We start from the raw sequence: 22,362 nt of genomic DNA on the forward strand, positions 1-22,362 counted from the left end.
CTGAATTGTTGAATTGTGTAGGTCTCGAAAGCCTATAGTAAGACCTGGTCCTATAGGGAGGATGCTCTGCTGGCAGTGTACAAACAGATGCAGGAGAGCAATGTCTCAGCGAAAGAGGAGTGTCGAAACCTGCTGAAGGCGGGAATCTTCCTAGTCAAGAGAGCCGTCGACGACAAAGTCTATGCTGTATGTCAGTTATATGAAACGGGTCTCTTCACATTTTTGTTTCTATTGTGAAGGCTGAAAGCTGAATTAAAAGTTTTGATTTTGGATTTTGACAGGTGTTCAAGGCTGGTTTACATCTGCTGAGAATGATACTGAATGAATACATTCCACAACACAAGTAAGTTTGTTTGCTTTACATCGTCATAATGGCTGACTTCCTTTTAAAACATGGATGGAAATATAAATATCAGCAATATTTGTCTATTCATTTAAAAATTTCTTGTTTAGTTGAGTAGCTCAGAATGGTTAGCACGTCGACTGCTGAACTTGTAGATCGCATGTTCGAGTCCAGCAGGGTTTTTTAATTTTTCTCAGATTGCTTTCAACTAAAACTGCACTTTTTGACAAAATAAAGTAAATTTGAAAGTTTTCAATTTCTAAATATTGTACATATCCTCTGATTCTGATCTTGCATGCTTATACAGTAAAACTTGTCTAATTCAGATGTTGTGTAGACCAGAATGTTGTTAACTCTACACATATTCTGAATTCTATCATAAAAAATACTTTTTATTCTGGATGTTGTCTAATCAGAAGATTTGTTATGTTACCAAGCATATCTGCATTAGACAAGTTTTACTTTTTAAAATTTAGGTCAATATTGACAGAATTGAGTTATACAGCACCAGGTTCACATTATTCTGTAGTAATGTGAAATATATGAAGGTAAAACATTTATAGATGTCTGTCCTTTACAGATTACAGAGACAGGACACTATTTATGCTGTGGAGAAGACAATACCCAACCTCCTACACAAGGGAGGAGACACTGTGAGTCATAGTCCCATTGTCATAATGAGGACATTACGTATCCAAGTATTGGTATTAGGCATTAGTACTAATATTTGTACTAGTGAGATAATTTGCGATGAAATCACTGTAAGGTTCAATAGGGAAATTGAGTTTTCAATAAATGATAATTTCACAGTTTGAAACTCAGCTATACAGAATTGTAGCAGTTGTTTTTGCTGTATTTCATGCATGTAGGTTTACTTGTGAATGCATTTTGAAATTACACATTTCTTGATATGTTTTAATTGGTCAGGCTGCTAGATGTCGTGAGGATTCAAAGAGCTTTGTGTTGGAGGAGGCTAGCTTCTCAGAAGTCAAGGTTAGTCGCTTTGCTCCTTTTAGATTTATAAAGTGAACACTTTTAAAATATTCATTTGATTTTTTTTTTATCCAGTATTATTACTTTATACAAAACCATCAAGTCATAGAAAATTTTCTTTGATGTGGTTTTTATACCCCCCGCAACAAGTTGTGGGGGGGGGGGGGGTATACTGGAATCGGGTTGTCCGTCTGTCTGTCCGTCCGTCCGTCTGTAGACGCAATGGTTTCCGGGCTCTAAAGCATTATCCTTTCCACCTACCGTCACCATATATATATGGACTACCCATGGGATGAAGATGTTCCCTATCGATTTTGGGGTCAAAAGGTCAAAGGTCAAGCACACTGGACATCGAAGTAGCAATATGGTTTCCGGGCTCTAAAGCGTTATCCTTTCCACCTACAGTCACCATATCAAACATATGGACTACCCATGGGATGAAGATGTTCCCTATCGATTTTGGGGTCAAAAGGTCAAAGGTCAAGTGCACTGGACATTGAAGTAGCAATATGGTTTCCGGGCTCTAAAGCGTTATCCTTTCCACCTACAGTCACCATATCATATATATGAACTACCCATGGGATGAAGATGATCCCTATCGATTTTGGGGTCAAAAGGTCAAAGGTCACGCGCACTGGACATTGAAGTAGCAATGTGGTTTCCGGGCTCTAAAGCGTTATCCTTTCCACCTACAGTCACTATATCATACATATGGACTACCCATGGGATGAAGATGTTCCCTATCGATTTTGGGGTCAAAAGGTCAAAGGTCATGCACACTGGACATCGAAGTAGCAACACTCAGAAAAGAGGTAGTTTATACCTATTACCAACACCCTTTGGGAGATTGGGGTAAGCGGGGGGTATTCTTAGTGAGCATTGCTCACAGTACCTCTTGTTTAATTTATTTTTATGATGTTTGTACAATAATATGTACCCCTAAACTCTGTATTCAACATGTATTCTTAGCAGTTCTAAATACCACAAGAAAAATCATTCATATTTAAAATTTTGCACAAAGAAAATAAGAAAAAACAATTCTGGTAATTTGCAGCTTGTTTTTGCTGTACATTACAAATGAAAAGAGAAGAAAGAATACCATTGTGTGAATTTGTTATTTATTGAAATAACAAATGACTACCAACTAAAATTGCATATCACCTAATCATACGTAACAATGAGTTGGCTGGGCTGACATCAGATAATTGACTTAATAACTACAAAATGACTAGATAGTGTTTAAAACAGGCTGACTAGTCACATGACACAGTAGCCCAGCCAATAAAACACGCATAAATGCTAAAAAACACTAACTATAGCAAAAGGTAGTGCAAAAGAGGTTTGCAAAGAGAATTTCTAATCTTCATACCTTACTTTTAGTATTTTTTTGACAATATTGATTTCTAATGTGTTTTTAATAATGATCACTTCTCATCACAACCCCCCCCCCCCCCCCTTTCAGTTATAATTCAAAATTTAGCATACATGTACATAACAATATTATTACATGTAGTATTGTTATGTACATGTATATATTTTCATCCTGTGTGTATTTCTGACTGTTTTGCATTAGGATACACGGTGGTACTTACATGTAATACATTAAGTATCATCATGTTCAAAATGTCTCATGTTATGAACATTGTTTGAGCTCATACTGATAGTGCATATTCTGCTTTTTTATTCTTTTCTTTTTATTATCATTTTTATAAACATTGCACATTGAAATGTTAACAGTCATGTATGCTGTATGCCCAAGAGGGCCCTAATTTGGAAAATGAATTATAAATCATACTTTTGGGAATATTACTGAAAATAAATTATTTACTTGATGTTGATAATCCTTAAATGTATTCCACTATTAAATTACAGCCAACCAACATAGTGCCCCATGAGTGTGTGAAGCCATTTAAACTGACCCTGGCTCCTCGACAGGCCCAGTCCCAGTGTGAAATAGTCGAGGCACTGTACAAAAAGCTGGGGATCAAATCAAACAGGTCAGTTGTCATAGGAAAACAAACAAAACCACGTTCTGATTACAGTGTATAAAAACTCCAGATTTGTAATATTGTGATGATCAAACAGAATCATTCAGTATTAGACAGAAATGCAAACTGTTTTTTATACAGTTTAAAACCATCACACTGCATGAAAACTATGGTTTCCATGGTGTGGAAACTGCGGAAAATTAAGAAAACAGATGGTTTACACAAGGTTTCAGTTTGGAAACTTCAAGTTTACAAGGGTTTACGGAGTGCAGAAACTAGAAGTAAAACTCTGTAAATTACTGATATTCCTTACTTGACCAGATACATCATTTCCACACAAGTTTATGCATTGCGGAAACCATTTGGAAATATTTTGTGAAGTTTACACAAACTGAAACTCTGCGGAAACTTGTGGAAATTGTTATATAGTTTACGCATTATGTAAACCATATGTGAAACTTAGCTATCAGGTTTCCGCAAGGTTTCCATATGGTTTCCATTTTGTGGAAACTGTACTTTTCATCAAGTGTCATCTCCTCATAAATTTATGCTCCCTATATCAAAGATCAGGGACATATTTGTCAATATGTTCGCAACTTTAAATTTTATCAGACTTGACCACAGTCAGGGGTATAGTGCTTCACAAACACATCTTGTTTTCAGTGGATTGACGGTGGATAACCTGATGCAGTTCTGTGTGACAGCACTGGGGCACAATTCTGGGGAGGTCAGGGACGTGGCTGAACGGATCATTAAGGATCTCTATCGAGAGGTTAAGGACCCAGTCAAAGACTACCTCCCACCTGACAATGAAAAAAATCGCAAAATCACTCTGTATAGACAGCTGTATGAATACTTTGACAAAGTGGATGGAAAACCTAGCAAGGGAGACTTAAAGGTGGGTTTCTGAATCTACAGGGATAAGATAGGAGGTTTGTTCTTTTACCAGGTTAATTTTATTTTATACATTGTATATTATTCACCTTACATGAGATTGGATTTTGTCAAACAAAAATTTCAGAAAAAGAGGGTAGATGATGAGAAAAAGAAACAGCAGGAAATTGACATGCTACAACAACAGCTTCAGCAGCTGAAGGACATGGCATCCGGAAAACAGGTGAGGAGGATATCACACTGTACATAATTATAACATAGATTGCACTTTACATGTCCTCTGAATTGGCATATTTTGAATATGAAGTTAGGTAACAAAGCTCACATTCTGTGCACTTTCAAAGGTTGCAGTTTCTTGCTGTAGATTCTGTATTACATAAGTACTTTATATTGCAAAATGACTCGTAAACATGAAATTGCAAGAACATGAATTTGTGAGTGAACTGTTGATCAAGAGTTTTTATATGTATTTCGGCAATTTAAAAGAAAGTAGTTTTATTTTGTGAATGGTGCTTTTTGCTAAATTGCGAGATTATGAATTCCTCACATATATATATAGGAATCTACGGTATGTGAATTAAGGTAGTATCTCGAAATGGGATCTACATGTACAGTGGAGCCTCGTTAATCCGGACACTTTGGTTCCCAGCAAAATCGTCCGGATAAATGAAGTGTCCGGATAATTGAATCGAATATTTTCTATCATTACATAAGTAACCAATCTGCTTACTTTATTGATGCGTAATGAATTAAACGCATTCTATCATTGAATTTAACCATTCGCATTAGTAAATAGATTATAACAATGTTAACATTTACATGCATTTCAAAGCATTAAAATTGAAATATACGTGTGCAGTGTATTTGCCCATGTTTACATTTTACATGTATATTAGCACTTCAAATAAATATCATATCATTACGGCATGGTGTTTAATAAAATAATGTGCTACATATTTATTCACAAAATTCAACACTACGCGGAATACAGATCTTATGTGCAAAAATTGGCAATACAATGTCTCGATCGGCATGCGCTATCTAACTGACATATCATCATACACCACCTGGTGTTGACAGGATACAGATAATCACATCTATTAGACAGTTTGGCTTGTTTTCTTTATAATTTACGCCTTGCTAAAATTGACCGACACAGACCTTCCCTCAAGAAAATTATCGTCCGGATTAACGGTACAATTTTCAATGCATTTTAACGTTTTGTAGTAATTAATGACCGTCCGGATCTGGAACGCGAATTTCCGGATTAATGATGCAAAATAACGTATAAAAATTCCGTTCCCTAGAAAAATCGTCCGGAAGGTGAAGTGTCCGGATTAATGGCGTCCCGATTACCGAAGCTCCACTGTATATGTACATTGTATCAGAATATGTTTGTAAAGTGCGATTTGGTGGTTATTATCACCAGGTACATGTAGTTGTACAAGGAAGCTGTTGTTTGTATTTCTGTTTTTACTTTTTGTATGATACCTCCAGGATTACCAACCCTCTCCTAGGCCTAAAAAACTCAAACCCAAACTGAAGGTAGCCCAGTAGAACGCTGTTGATTGTGTCAGTGTTTTTTACTTTAGGTGTACCTAGAGCTTTTTCAATTTCTCATTGTGATACTTGTATGTGTAGAAGTCTTCTACTGCTAAAGTGACAGCTTTTACTTTGAAATGTTGTGTAATTTTGAAATATTTGAGCTAGATACACAGTATATACATGTAGGTGTATATTGAGTAGAACCATTTGTTAGAACTCTTTATCTCATTAGATTCTGTTATTGTATGTGTCAAAGGGAAGAGATAAAATGTACTGATTATAAGTTATCAACTGAATGTCAGAAAATTTGCCCTCCCAAGGCCTTTGTGCAGTAAAGAAGACAGGCCTTTATATTATATATTTTCTCAAATTTTATGTAGTACTTCTAACTTTTGAAGTGCACATTCCTTTAACATATTCAGCAGTTGACAAAGTGTTTAAGTCCATTATAATTTGTGAGCGGAAGTGACATCACAAAATGAGTTAAAATAGTCCCTGACTTTTTACAGTGTGGGCTTTTATGCGTCAGTTTAATCTGGGTACTCTCTATAGAAAAAATATATCAAAATATGTAATAATAATTAAAGTAGAACGACCCGGACATTGTATCTCTTCTCACATATGGTTGTCATTCTATGTGTCAAATTTTGTAAGGTTTATGTATGGGGCAAATACTATTCGCGTACAACAGCTAGCAATATTAGAAAATATAGTTTGTTTTGTTTACTTTCTTCAGCCAGTTGACGAGTCAGTGTTAGATTCCAAGAAAGCTGCCCCACGAGTAAGTATCACATTTCTCTCTCTTCATGCTGCTTTGTATCTTGCAGTGTGTGTTCAATGAAATTCAACCGATATTGTATTTTATTATATACCCATCAATGTATCGTTCTTTGATACTGTGGATTTCACAGCGTGTGATCCGGTTTTCTGGATCACCACACTGTGGTTTTCTGATTCCGTATCAGTATCCTCTGAAACTGATGCCGTCACAATGCATCAACGCAACGTTTTTTGCTTAAAATAATGGCCGCGTCACAAACAAAACTGCATACACAAAACATAATTTCACTGTATGTCTGTATTTTTGATCATTTGGATTACATTTAGTATCATATAAATGTGGATTTAAAATGCATAGGGGGTATATAATAAATTTATCATTACTACAGTAACTTGATCCGAAGAGTTGGATCACGTCTCGTTGACAGGCGCGGATCATCAGATCAAAGTCGACGCTTCGCGTCTCGTGTGATCTGATGATCCATGCCTGTGAACTCGATGTGATCCGACTCTTCGGATCAAGTTACTGTAGTACTAATATATATATATACATATGTAATAAGATTGTATAATACAGTATGTAAAACAGAAAAAAGAAACCTTAGAAATCAGTGACACAGACAATTTGAAAGTTGTCAATTGTCAGGACATCTGTCCTTTCCATACACCAAACAAGAAAACTACTGAATTTCTTTTTTTTAAATGGAAATTTAACACCATGATTGAAACTATAAACTTATATGAAAATAATTTGATATACAGTGCTACAAATTGGGTTTTGTCTTAATGTGTTGACTGTGCTGCTAGACTAAGTGTAAATTTTCGGATTTTCGTGCCCCAATTTTAGGAGTGGGGAATATTGCTTTACATCTGTCGGTAAAGAGTATGTTGTCCAAATGATCACAAGAGATTCTGTTTTTGTCTCACTGACTGATTACCAGGACGAAGTCTTACTAAAGTCCTAAACTCAAACATAGATGTATATACACTGTATATGCGTAACTTACAAGTACATTTGCATTTTACCAAAAGCTGTAACGTACATTTACAAACAAAGTTCCTAGAATATCTGAATATCTTCAAAATGTGTGATCACTTTTGAGTTATCATCAATTTTTTTTACTATAAACTATTAAACCAAAAGACCGGATTTCATTCTATCTTGATGTTAAATATTCATGGTTAAAGATTGAGAAAAAAGGGAGAGGTTTACCTTAGCCCATCTTTGAAAAGTTTCCAAAAGCATTGTTAGTCATGACCCTGAAATGATTTTTAGGTCAAAGTTCATGGGGTTTTGCAACATGAATACATTAATTATCCCCTCACAATTTATTGTAATGGCCAGGACTGTTCGTTTGTGGGTTTGTATGTAATACTGTGCTTGTAGACACTAGACATTCTACAGGCCACATTGTTTGCTTGATTGACTTGATACTTAACAGGTAGCTTGTTATCAAGGGAGAAAGAACCTTATCGATTTGGGGGTCAAGGTCATGTCAGGACTGCACATTCTACAGGCCCATTGTTTTTGCTCAATTAATTTGATACATACATGTACTTCACATATAGCTTTGTTATCAAGAAAGAAAGAATCCTATTGCCTTTGGGATCAAAAGGTTAAAGGTCAATGCTACAGGACTTATTAGAAAAAGATTATGGACATACACCGTGAGGGGATATGCTCTGCCTTTCGAAGTTCTTTTTGATTTGTGATTAGTAACTAGAGGACCCTCTGATTGTCATCAAACATTTTAGGCAAGATGATCATGACTAGTATATGACAGCTATTGGTTTTCACATCAAAAGGTCACAGTTTTTTAACAGTATTTTATATCCATCTGAGAACTGAAGAACCTTCTACTAGATAGTCATCAAACCTCACAGGCAAATTGATTAATCCTCTGTAGATGATCTGTATTGGTTTTCAGGTCAAAAGTTCACCATGTCTTCTAAACATGGATTTCAATATTAAGGAAAGGGGACATGCTTTGCAAATATATTTTTCTACATTCCTGTAATTGGAGATTCAGGGGCATATAGTTTTTGTTCTGTCTGTCTATTTGTCTACTAAAACTTCAACTTTGGCATAACTCTTAAATGGATGGTAATAGGGCTTTCATATTTCACCTGTGTATTCCTTGTGACAAAACCTTTCTTTTGGTACCAAAATAGTTTACCTTGTGACCTTTACATTGCTTTGAACTACTTTTGAAAAACACTTTACCTTGGCCATAACTTTTCTGAATGGTTGGTGATAGGGCTTTTATATTTCACATGGATATTCCTTTTGACAAGGCCATTCTTTAGGTAGCAAAGTTTTGACAGTATGACCTTGACCTTGGAGTTTGACCTACTTTTGAAAACTTTACCTTTGGCCATAACTTTTAAATGGTTATTGCTAGGGCTTTCATATTTCACAAATGTATTCTTTGTGGCAAAATATTAACCTTTCTTTGGGTACCAAGGGTGTTTGATCTTGTGACCTTGATCTTGGTGTTTGACCTACTTTTGAAAAACTTTAACCATGGCCATTATCAACTGTGCTGCCATACAAGGGCAACAGTGTTTCACAAACACATCTTGCTTAAAATCCTGTCTCCTGTCAATCCATTCAGACACTGGAGGAGACTTTAGGTTTTCTCTTCATCTATCTCTGTCCATCCTTCATGTATTTGTCCATCCTTCAACTTTTGTTACTATTGACCCATTATTTTTTTTTTTACAAGCAAAAAAAATGAATTCATTTTTCTCACTTTTTACATATCTTTGTTGGCTTGTTGTTATGCATCACATTTGAAATATTTTCACTCATATAGGGACATTGGCCACAAATTTTGGCCTATGCATGGTGTTCAAGACATAGTAATGATGGTTTTTTTTTTGCCATGTCAACACCTACCATAACACACGGCATTTGTTTTGAAAGTCATATATAATACACCCCATGACTTTCACTAATAATGCCAGACATTTAGTATAGGAGCAGTCACTACCTGTGTTAAACTTCTTAATAAGTTTGACACAGCTGTCAGAATCAAGAATTGAGCCCAAACCCTCCTGTTTATAAAGTGAGCACCCTAGCAACCAGTTTTTACATGTTTTAGGTTATTGTTTTTTAGATGGCGATGGATATGAAATTTTCCATGTTAGATTTTGAGTAAATAACTACAGTGTATATACTGACTTTAATTTACCATTGACCCACTTTTAAATGAGTTATGATCCTTTGTATGTTACGGGGGTTGAGTTATGATCCTTTGTATGTTACCGGGGTTGAGTTATGATCCTTTGTATTTTACGGGGGTTGAGTTATGATCCTTTGTATGTTACGGGGGTTGAGTTATGATCCTTTGTATTTTACGGGGGTTGAGTTATGATCCTTTGTATGTTACCGGGGTTGAGTTATGATCCTGTATGTGTTACGGGGTTGAGTTACAATCCTTTGTATGTTACGGGGGTTGAGTTACGATCCTTTGTATGTTACGGGGGTTGAGTTATGATCCTTTGTATGTTACGGGGGTTGAGTTATGATCCTTTGTATGTTACCGGGGTTGAGTTACGATCCTTTGTATGTTACGGGGGTTGAGTTATGATCCTTTGTATGTTACGGGGGTTGAGTTATGATCCTTTGTATGTTACCGGGGTTGAGTTACGATCCTTTGTATGTTACGGGGGTTGAGTTACGATCCTTTGTATGTTATGGGGGTTGAGTTATGATCCTTTGTATGTTACGGGGGTTGAGTTATGATCCTTTGTATGTTATGGGGGTTAACCTGATATTGTCACTGTTTGGAAGCAGCATCATGCTTGTCATTTTAAATCGTCTAAAATTTAAAGATTGTAAGATATCTAGTACTGATTCTAAAATACAATGTACTGTCAATCAAATGTTTATTTCCTTATTCAGAGACCTAGCATTGCATCAAAGAAAATGGTTGGTACAAGTTTGCACCCCTAATTCCTTAATTATTATTTCATTTGGAGGCTGTTGTTTCATTTTCATTTAGTTATCTGTATTTAGCTTCGGTAGAAATCATTTATCCACAATATATGCAGATAAAACAAAGAAAAAAATTGCCAAGTAAAGTCCAGCAAGAAATGGAAAAATTACCACAGGGTTTGCATCTATAATAGTGTTTAGTCAAACAGGAAAAAGATTCATTGAAAAGAGACAAGTGAAAATGCTTGAATGAGACAATAATCCAAATATGCCTTTTTATTAAAGTTACTATTTTATCTCGGTTTACTGTACATTAAAATGATTTTTTTTGTTTCAAAATTTATTAATTGATAGTTTATGCTTTATTAGAGAAGGATGCTTTAATTAATCTACATCTACTTTGTTGTATGCATGGAATTACATTCAAATTTCAAATATTTTTGCCTTTGATGTCTTTACCAATGGTAATGATAGTCATTTCCACATAAATGTGATGCAGTTGTAAAAATGTGCATATGAATCTTGATAAATATAGTACTTCTATTTTAACGACTGGAAATTCCGACAGAAATGAAAGTAGAATGTGAATATAAAAAATGCAGTTCATTTTTGTAAATACATGAGGGTATGAACTGTAACACTTCACACTGACATACTTTTCATGAAGCACTAGCACGCATCTTAAAGTATGCCAGCATGAAGCATCATAATTCAAATCCACATATATTTTCAAAAATGAAATTCATTTCTTAAACGGCTTGCATCTTTCAGTTAATAATTTTGGTATTTTCTTCTAAATTGAGTTGGTTTTTGTTTTGAAATTAATTTTGCATATATTATTTATTTCCACATCAAGTGATCTAACTCTTGTCTTTTAAGCGAAAATAATCAGTGTAATAAATTTTGCCTCGATCCTAAACCTTTTAGTTCAGCTGAAATATTAACTTGGTTCTTCCTTGATTATTTTTGTTGTCAGATTTTCAGAAGATCGAGTTTTATGTTTACAACTGAGTAGCCATTGCATTTAACCCTGTTCACCAAAATCCTGTAAATTGCTTTATTTCCATCAAAATAGGCAACACAGTTTGCAGTTCAGATATCAGTTTGTACAATAATGATTGTTAAAGCTCAATAATAAGAAATGATATTAAAATGAAGACATAAGGTTTCAGTTTTTATTAAATGGTCATTGCTGTTGAATTTGTTAATGTTTCAGTGTCGATATCTAATCAATTAATTTTCCATCTTTCTTTTATGGTTGTAATTATACACATGTACTTTCCTGATTTCAAATATTATAACTTCCTGCGTAAAATATTCTCATTATAAAGCTACAGAAGACTGTGTTCCAGCCTTCTTATTTTCCGAGTTGTTTTCCAGAAAACTGATGTAAAGAAAAAGGCCGAGAAAAAGAAACAGAAGGATGATGATGATGTTTCTATGTACAATATGGACAAGTAAGTCTGGTCATTTTATCTATATGTACAATATGGACAAGTAAGTCTGGTCATTTTATCTATATGTACAATATGGACAAGTAAGTCTGGTCATTTTATCTATATGTACAGTATGGACAAGTAAGTCTGGTCATTTTATTAATATGGACAAGTAAGTCTGGTCATTTTATTTATATGTACAATATGGACAAGTAAGTCTGGTCATTTTATCTATATTTCTTTCAAACAACAAAGGAAAATGGTTTCTTTCTACTGATGGAGTTTGTAATTTTTCAGCATCTGTATATTCTGTGGAGAGAGAAATGAGAACTTTACAGAGGAAGGTTTAGATCTGCATTACTGGAAGCATTGTCCAATGTTGAAGAGGTGTACCAACTGTAAGCAGGTGAGTCATTAGACACAGTGGCTGTAAACAGGTGAGTCATTAGACATAGTGGCTGTAAGCAGGTGAGTCATTAGACACAGTGGCTGTAAGCAGGTGAGTCATTAGACACAGTGGCTGTAAGCAGGTGAGTCATTAGACACAGTGGCTGTAAGCAGGTGAGTCATTAAACACAGTGGCTGTAAACAGGTGAGTCATTAGACACAGTGGCTGAATATATCTTCCATAATTCACTATAATACTCAGAATTAAAGCTGAAAGTTCTTTGATTTTCTTCAAATTAGGGATATGATATCCAAGAAGTCCTTTTCACAATTAGAAGGTTTTTTATTTTACAGTGTAGAAGTTAACTTAGAATTAATGAAATAACAATTTTCAGGCCTACTGCAATGTGTTATGATTTCTGTAACAGGTGGTGGAGATTGCTAGTTACACAGAACATCTGCTGACGGAGTGTGAGGCGAAATCCAACTATGCCAAGTGTCCACGGTGTTCGGAAGCCATTGCTAAGTCAGACTATGACGAACATATAGCTGCTAAAAGCTGCAATCGTGAGTACTGTTCTATACAATTTAAACACAGACAACTTATTTCCTTCAATTGCAAGTCTTAATATCTGAAATTAAATATTTCTTTTCAATGTCTTCAATTTAAGATCAATAATCATTGTCTTGACAATGAAATTATATGTGGAAGAAAGTTTATAAAAAAGAAAGGTGGTAAGATTGATTAGATTAATGGTCCACAACTAGAGATGTTGCAATTATTGCCAGAAATTTGATTAGCAGTCACTGAAAGTGCAGTAATCAGAATAATCAAGTGTTCTTTGAGATATTGAAAATCATAAGTTAAAAAAAAAATCAGATGTGTTAAAACAAAAGGACATACATCATGCTAGTGGAGATGAAAACAGATACAGGTATAATTACAGACCCTGAAACGTGCTACTACACCAGTTGCACGGTACGGTTCGGTACGCTTTATGAACGGTACGGTTCGTTTTCTGAATGGTACGGTTCGTTTCTTGAACGGTACGGTTCGTTTCTTGCACGGTACGGTACGCTTCTTGAACGGTACGGTTCGCTTCTTGCACGGTACGGTTTGCTAAAAATAGCTGCACGTTTTGTGAACGGTTTGCACGTTTTATTAATGAGGTGGGCGTGGCCTGAACGCTTTGACTTCGTATAAATTGTACGTTTCGATAGTTTGTTTTCACTCGATCGGTCTTATTCTGCTCTTTGATTATTATCGGCTTTTGTGGTTGTGTTAGAATGTGCACATGGGGAAATGAGACGTTATTTTTTATTGCTTCGATGGAATAATTCCATATTGATAACGTACATAAAGTTATAAATAAAAGTTTTTAGAATTTGCTTAAGTCTAAGTCTTAATGGTTGTTATTACGTTTCAATTTGTTTTTCATTTCTCATCAGACATTTATTAATTTACGATTTTATAAAAAGTTGTTACATGAACTGCTCCCCGACATGGGCGTGCGTAAGTGTAAAAACAAAGCGTATTAAGTTTCCGGATATAAATTACAGTGCCTAAATTGGAAAAGTTTTTAAGAAGAAGTGAATTTTGTTTTGAATACACTAAAGTCGCAAATGACACAATGATTATTTTCTGCACTTCACATTTATTGTGATTTATCATCGGCATTATGAAAGATCCAGGATATCTGCACGTGAAGTTTGTACGTCCTTTTTTGTCAGCATTCAGTCATTCATAATTAATAATGTTAGATATCTGTTGCATTTGTCTTTGAATCAAATAAAATGATGATAATACATATATATTCCTATCCTTTATCACGCGAAGTCCGATTTTCATTTCCCTGACTTTATTTTTGATCACTGAAAATTGAATTTAAAAAAAATTAGCAGAAAAGTAAGGCAAGTGTATAGTTTGCAATAAAAATGTTTCATATACCTTTTCTATATATTGTTGAAATACTTGAAAATGCTGAAATGAATAATTTTTTGCGGCCGATTTGATGCTTTGCATCAATTTAACTTGTTTACATTCTTTTACACATGTATGTATCTATTTATTTCTCTGTCGATGTAATTAAAAATTGTTTATTAGTGTATATAATAAATCCGCCAATCTACATCTATCTATATGGGTCGTTATCAATGTAGAAGAGAAAAAGATATGTCAAAATTATTGCTAATAAAGTAATGAAAATATTACAGTGTAGAACGTGACAATTTTTCTAATTGGTCTAGAAATTTCTCATATGATTCAGACACTGTACGTAGGAAAGTACATATTGAATACATTAACGCTACAAATATCAATTTCATCTTCTTACGGCAAGCCCTGTGCCATACGTGTAGTAGCATTATCAGGGACGTCGACGTCCCTGATTATATGAAGAAATTAAATAGGCTACTTGTAAGTACTATTACAGTATTGTAGTTAACTTCACCCTTGAATTTAAAAGAATTGATTGAAACAGAAAGTCTGTTAAAACAACGAAATGCCCCTTGGTTCACTCTTTAAAAGTCTGTAAGTGAAATATACATCCACAGTACACAGGACTGGCTGCAGAAGCATGCATGCAAAATCCGTGCAGTGATCTGACGTCTATTTCTGTTAACAGTTCACAGTATAAAACGAATTTTTATGCATAATTCAGTCAAAACTTGGGTACTTGTTGAAAACATACATACACATATATGCACTGAAACAATGTGACATTTACGGAAAGTAATTTTAAAAAAAAGAATATCAAAGATGTTTTAAGCATCTCGGTGATTTTCACAGTTGATACCCAGCTTCGTAATGTTTGAGGATAATGCTTCGAATAGCCAGCGATAGTCTACGACCTCCTTTCCCATCGGGCGCCATTGTGAAAATAATATACTGTGGCTGAAAAAGTGGGTCACGTGACATAAATTGCACGCTTTCTGCACGGTACGGTACGCTTTTGGGGGCGGGGTTTGCATAATATTATCCTGCACGCTTTCTGAACGGTACGGTTCGTTTCTTGAACGGTACGGTTCGTTTCTTGCACGGAACGGTTCGGTTCGTTTTTAAGGTGTAGTAGCACGTTTCAGGGTCTGTAAGAAATAAATTTCATTTTCAAAAATACATGAGGGTATGAACTGTGACGCTTCACGTGGCATACTTCATGAAGCATATTAGACACTTTGAATTTTTATGCTTATTAGACACTTTGAATTTTTATGCTCCCAGAAAAATGGGGGGGGGGGGGGGGGGGGGGGGGGGCATATAGTCACCATCATGTTCATGTATGTCTGAGCTCATACCTTCTAAACCTTTCATCAGAAATTGATATAATTGATAGCAGATGTTCCTTGAGATAAGGACTTTTGGACCACAATGTCTTTCAAGGTCATTATGGAAAGGTCAGGGTCATTCAGAACAAATAAAGTTCCTTATTTCAACAGTTTTTTATATAAAAGTTCCCATCTCCGAAAACTTTCATTAGAAATTGATTATAATTTATCACAAATATTCCGTGATACAAAGACTTTTGGACCAAGGTCATTTTGAAAAGGTCATGGTCACTCAGAACATATACCTTATATAAGTAAAAAGTTCTTTATTTCAAAAGTTTTGAACAGGTATTGATCACATATCACCCAAATAAGTACAGGTGTAATAGGCAAATGGCTTTCAGACAAAGGCCACTCAAGGTCATTTTATAAAGGTCAAGGTCACTAAGAACATATGATATCACACAAATTAGTAATAGGGAAATGCCTTGCAGACAAAGGTCACTCAAGGTCTTTTGTAAAGGTCAATGTCACTTGACATATACCTTTTATAGTTTTTTCATGTACTTTTTTTGACAATTGCTAAAATGATGTTTTAGCCATTTAATTTGATTTTTCACACATTGTATTTACAAGCTTTCTGAATATGAAATGATATCAGTCATAATCAATTCATATTTGATTATTGTCTATCTGATTATTCCAATGTTTGATAATCATTTTCTACTCCATTGTACATCACTACCTACAATTATTTTCTCAGCTTCCAAATCAAGCTTTAACCACTGTCCACTGTGTCACCAGAACATAGGGTCTGGAGAAGATGGCTGGAAGTCTCATCTGATGAGTAGGGACGGCTGCAAGCAGAATCCCCGCCGATTACTGGCGATCAATAAACAACCAACTGCAGGTATTTAAGAAATAAATTTCATTTTTATACACCCGTCATCAGACGGACGTATTATGTTATGGCACTGTCTGTCCGAGGTCATGTTATCCAGATTTTTTTCCATAACGGATGCAAGTACGGCTTTGAAATTTGGTCACAATTTCTCCCTCAAGAAGTGTAAGTGCATTTCAGCTGGACAGATATTGCCGTTTATCTCATACGTGTGGTGTATATTGAAAGTGAGATAAAGCATTAGCTTTATCACACGCCCGTTTGATAAAGCACTTCCGGTCCGAACTACTTTTGACACTGTCCCCGCTTGGATGACATATTTTCTGTGTTTATGCATATCGATGCATGAAATAAAGCGTAAAACTTGTTATTCTGTATTTCTTTAGAATTTATTTTATAGCAAAATTAAAATGATGTTGTCCCCACTGACATATAATGCAAGTTACCGGCCATAAAAATGCCAACTCGGTCAATAACTACTCAAAAATTACGATTAGAAAACAAAAATATGTGCACACTATTATCATCGACAAGAAATCGACCGCTTATGGACAAGAATAATCGAAAGAACCTCGACATGCTATGGTACCAAGTATTCACCAGCACTGTCTCTTTTTTCTGAAGCATATTGAATGTAACAAATCTCAACAGCTTTACTTACTAGGCTAGGCCTATTTAAAGTGCCTCAGGTTTTCCTCTCGCCCTCAGATCCTTAGAAACTACATAAATAAAATCCAAATGCACAAACACTTCTACTTTTCATTGTAAACTGTTGAACATTCTTATAACGCTGCATTAAAATATTACTTTCATTGATTGTTGTTACACATGTTTATTTAAAAAAGACAACGACATCAAACTTTTATCAGAAGGTCAGGCCTACGTCAAAAAATAAATACTCGGTCAATAGTTGTTACTTTGTTGGAATGGCAAAACCATTATTAATTATAAACTTTATACCCTTCTAAAACAATTTCATCCATGGTTTCTTTGATAAAAATGCCCTTTTGTACATTGGATTATAAGCGCACTATTTTTTCCCGCGTAAGGAAGACAGATTAAGCATGACGTCTGAGCCACGGATTCAAAACAAATTCAATCAGCTGTTTCTACCATACTGGGGATCATCTCAAAATTAAATGAAAAGAAGACGCATGAGATAAATAGAACGTCTATAATTGCGTATTTTGAATTGCTTTATCCAATTCGTTGATATGGTGTATTTATTCGCTCGGCAAGCCTTGCGAATAAATACACCATATCAACTCGTTGGATAAACCAAATATCAAAACAGGCAATATAGATATCCTCTATGAAATTTAGTCATAAGCTTCCTCTTGGAGGAATACAAGTTCAGCTTGCATTTCAGCTGGATTGGTCTGTCTGTCTGTGACCTACATTAGGGCTAAAAGTAGGTAAAACAGTTTTCTGGACTTTTTTCATCATGGATACAGATTGGTCTGTCCTTGGCCTACTTTCAGGCTAAAAATAAGTCAAGCAGTTTTCCAGACATTTTTCATTTCCTATACAGATATTGCCCCGAAATTTAGTCACAAGCTTCCTCTTGGAGGAATACAAGTTCAGCTTGCATTTCAGCTGGATTGGTCTGTCTGTCTGTGACCTACATTAGGGCTAAAAGTAGGTAAAACAGTTTTCTGGACTTTTTATACCCCCCGCAACAAGTTGTGGGGGGGGGGGGGGGTATACTGGAATCAGGTTGTCCGTCTGTCCGTCCGTCTGTAGACGCAATGGTTTCCGGACTCTAAAGCATTATCCTTTCCACCTACCGTCACCATATCATATATATGGACTACCCATGGGATGAAGATGTTCCCTATCGATTTTGGGGTCAAAAGGTCAAAGGTCAAGCGCACTGGACATCGAAGTAGCAATATGGTTTCCGGGCTCTAAAGCGTTATCCTTTCCACCTACAGTCACCATATCATATATATGGACTACCCATGGAATGAAGATGTTCCCTATCGATTTTGGGGTCAAAAGGTCAAAGGTCAAGTGCACTGGACATCGAAGTAGCAATATGGTTTCCGGGCTCTAAAGCGTTATCCTTTCCACCTACAGTCACCATATCATACATATGGACTACCCATGGGATGAAGATGTTCCCTATCGATTTTGGGGTCAAAAGGTCAAAGGTCACGCGCACTGGATATCGAAGTAGCAATATGGTTCGGTTTGTCATGCCATTTGTTTTTTACACTCAGAAAAGAGGTAGTTTATACCTATTACCAACACCCTTTGGGAGATTGGGGTAAGCGGGGGGGTATTCTTAGTGAGCATTGCTCACAGTACCTCTTGTTTCATCATGGATACAGATTGGTCTGTCCTTGGCCTACTTTCAGGCTAAAAATAAGTCAAGCAGTTTTCCAGACATTTTTCATTACGTATACAGATATTGCCCCGAAATTTAGTCACAAGCTTCCTCTCTGAGGGATATAAGTTCAGTTTGCATTTCAGCTGGATTGGTCTGTCTGTCTGTCTGTCTGTCTATGTGTCAGTCCAAGGTAATGTTTTCCAGACTTTTCTGTAACAGATACATGTACAGCATTGAAATTTGGTCTTTCTCAAGAAGCGTAGGAGTTAACTTTGCATTTGAGTTGGATTAGTGTACCTTGACCTACTTTCGGGCTAAAAGTAGGTTAACCGGTTTTTCCGGACTTTTTTGTTAGGATACAGATATTGCACTGAAATTTAGTCACAAGCTTCCTTTTGGAGGAATACAAGTTCAGTTAGCATGAACAGCTGGATTGATGCACCATGACCTAATTTAGGGGTTGAAGTAGATCAAACAGTTTTCCAGACTTTTTTTCGTTTTGGGTACAGGTATTGCTCTAATATTTTGTCACAACCTCCTTCTCAGAGAAATACATAATCAGTTCACATTTCAAATTAATTGGTGCACCATGACCTACTTGAGGGCTAAAAGTAGGTCTAATAGTTTCCTGGACTTTTCTCATCATAGATGAATATTGCACTGACATTTTATCAGAGAAATACATAATCAGTTCACATGTCAGATGGATTGGTGCACCGTGACCTACTTTAAGGCTTTTCTATTCAGAATGTGTGTGATATAATCAATTCAGAGTGCACATTATGCTTACAGGTTGAATTTCACTGTCAGACGTGCATATCTTGTACCGTTTGCGGTACTTTTGTTGAAAGTATAATCATGAGGGTTTGAACTGAAACACTTCATGTCACCATACTTCATGAAGCACGTTAGCTTTCATTTCTATTGGAATTCCCAGTCGTTGAAATAGACGTGCTATTTTTTAAAAAGATTAATACGGGCATTGTTCATAGCAACAGCGCATTCATGAAGAAATAGCCATCTTTATAATTTGTAAAGATATCAAAGGCTTAAGCATTGGCAATGTAAATATATAGTTGTGCATTGTGATGTTCGGTTAATGAATTGTAATGAAGCAAAACGTCATGCACATTGAGACAGTGTCGTGCTACAGCCTTGAGCCAAGGTAGTGACGGTTCTTATCATGTCAAAACGTAGGACTCAAGTTTTAAGGTTTCTTCCAAGATATTTCTGATTTTTCACATTTTAATGCATTGTAATGAAGCAAAACGTCATGCACATTGAGACAGTGTCGTGCTACAGCCTTGAGCCAAGGTAGTGACGGTTCTTATCATGTCAAAACGTAGGACTCAAGTTTTAAGGTTTCTTCCAAGATATTTCTGATTTTTCACATTTTAATGCGACAAAGGAACATTTATGTTACATGTCTAACCTGGTTGATGTAATCTTTTTTATTCTAATTTTAGGAAAAGGAAAGCCTGCTCCAAAGGGCAAGAAAACTCCCAGATAAATTCATTGATTTGGTGGATTATATGTATGTGCATCGCTGTGATATTAAGCTGGATTATGGTTCTCAATTTAATACAATCATACCCCACTCATTGGTACATCGAGAGAAACGTTTGACAATATGGGATGCAATGTAGAAAGCTACATATGTTATTTATATTTATTCAAGTTTATGCATAGTTCTAGTACTGATATACATCTAGAATATCCAGAGAAATTTTTGTTTTGAAATATGAAGTTGCTGCAGAGTATTGCTGCCTCAAGTGCCAATAACACGATTTTAAAAGACAGAGGAATTTCAGAATCTCAGGAGTCGGGACATATCCGAAATATTTGTTAACGAACAATTACATGGATTATACTTTGTGATTTTTGTTTAGCCTGTGTGTTTTGTGTATGCAGTTGAGGGAACTTTTTTCTTAAAAATTGATTATATTGGATTTTTGGGGTACAGTTTTTTGTTTGTATTTAATATCACAGTTTTTAAAATTAAGTTCAATGATGTGTCATTAGTTATAATGATGATCATCATAACTCTAAATAATTTAACACCCTCACCACCCCCACACTTCATTGGGTATAACTCTAAATAATTTAACACCACCTTCACCACTCCCCATTAAATATCGTGCTTGAAATCCAAATTTTCATTTTCAGATAATCCCCAAAAAAGGAAATCACTCATTCAATACATTTTTCTGCAAGTACAGAGACTCAGGATTACTACCATTAAATGCGCTATGTAGTAGCTGATATGCCTATTTTCTGGAAAGTAAACAATATCAGATTTAGATATGGACTTGAATGAATAAACTATATACATTTATTAGAAATTTATTGTTCTTTATTGAGGTTCTCATACTGAGTGATATTTTCTTACATAATCACCAGTGTGAGATCGACTTTACCTGTGTGAGATTTTTCTTTCTCACATTATCACCAGTGTGAGATCGACTTTACCCATGTGAGACAGCCATGTGAGATTTTTCTGTCTCACACTGCTGCGACGTCATTTGATTGTGACGTCATATATTTTCTATGATTTTCGTTACACGGTGAAGATTTACGTTACACGGTGAAGCAAAAATATTTTGCATTGTTATCTTTAAATTTTAATGTATATAGCTTTCTGTTGGACAACCTTGGGTTTTTTTAGTTTACACTTACAGTGTAAACCATTTTCGGATACGCTCTTTCTGCCTATCTAATTAGTTTTTGCATCGAAGTTCAAATGAGGATTTTGATAATTTAGAATTTTCTCAAAGCTCCTAAATTTATGCACTAAACTGTAGGTAAAATGTGAGAAAAATAATCCTTCATTATTAACTCGTGTGGGGTAGGGAAATTCCACCTCTGGAACAAGATTCGCTGTCTAGGACTTGGCAAAGCCTCGTCCTAGACTGCGAATCTTGTTCCCTCGGTGGAATTTCCCTACCCCACACTCGTACTAATGAAGGATTCTATTATTCTTACACTGCTGCGACGTCATTGATTGACGTCATTTGTTTTCTATGATTTATGTTGCACAGTGAAGTAAAGATTCTATTAATATTTGCATTCATCTGTGACCATTATACCTAATACTCGCTAGTGTGTACACATAAATAAGCACTGTACATGAATTTAGTTAGCATGCATGGAGATTCTCTGAAGGAGTGTATCCCACTTGAAAACAGTAGCTATAACAAGGCATTCAAAAACCATGTCCAGCAAACGTTTCTTTTTTTGAGTCCGTTCTGTATGCAAAAAATAAGTCCTCCCATGCTGTGTTGGTAACTACTAAAATCCCGTTTATTTTAGTGTGGAGTAATTGCTATCATCACATTAAAGAAAGTCTGCAATCAAATTACTGTATACAAGTACGATTTCATGGATCTGTCACATACACATATACTTCTCAAGAAAGAAAGCTCCAGAGCATGCAGTAATGAGGTGTCACTATATGCTTTGTTTGTTTCCTCAATATTCTTTTGGGTAACTCTGTAACCCCTTAATGCAGCTTAATCCGTGTCTTTCGGCAACAATGGTTTGCTACACAATATGATGAATC

At 35.5% G+C, this 22,362-nt stretch overlaps 1 protein-coding gene across 9 annotated transcripts in view; it reads left to right on the forward strand.

The window, feature by feature from the left end:
* Positions 1–21,138, forward strand: part of LOC125683447 (centrosomal protein of 104 kDa-like) — a 35,935-nt gene extending 14,797 nt beyond the window's left edge. For 5 of the 9 annotated variants that reach the window (XM_048924594.2, XM_048924624.2, XM_048924602.2 and 2 more), the window contains 15 exons: positions 22–186; positions 282–343; positions 924–996; positions 1,271–1,336; positions 3,209–3,333; positions 3,988–4,222; positions 4,346–4,441; positions 5,716–5,763; positions 6,500–6,544; positions 10,451–10,477; positions 11,864–11,940; positions 12,217–12,325; positions 12,735–12,873; positions 16,334–16,480; positions 20,270–21,138. In XM_048924594.2, the coding sequence (XP_048780551.1) occupies positions 22–186; positions 282–343; positions 924–996; positions 1,271–1,336; positions 3,209–3,333; positions 3,988–4,222; positions 4,346–4,441; positions 5,716–5,763; positions 6,500–6,544; positions 10,451–10,477; positions 11,864–11,940; positions 12,217–12,325; positions 12,735–12,873; positions 16,334–16,480; positions 20,270–20,313 (1,458 nt within the window). In that variant the 3' untranslated portion in view covers positions 20,314–21,138. The remainder of the gene's footprint in view (positions 1–21; positions 187–281; positions 344–923; positions 997–1,270; positions 1,337–3,208; positions 3,334–3,987; positions 4,223–4,345; positions 4,442–5,715; positions 5,764–6,499; positions 6,545–10,450; positions 10,478–11,863; positions 11,941–12,216; positions 12,326–12,734; positions 12,874–16,333; positions 16,481–20,269) is intronic. The other 4 variants (XM_048924615.2, XM_056158635.1, XM_048924609.2 and 1 more) reach the window with 3 other exon arrangements.
* Positions 21,139–22,362: the final 1,224 nt, after the last annotated feature.

This window comes from Ostrea edulis, chromosome 1 (assembly GCF_947568905.1).
Source record: "Ostrea edulis chromosome 1, xbOstEdul1.1, whole genome shotgun sequence".
In the NCBI taxonomy this organism is placed as follows: Eukaryota; Metazoa; Mollusca; class Bivalvia; order Ostreida; family Ostreidae; genus Ostrea; species Ostrea edulis.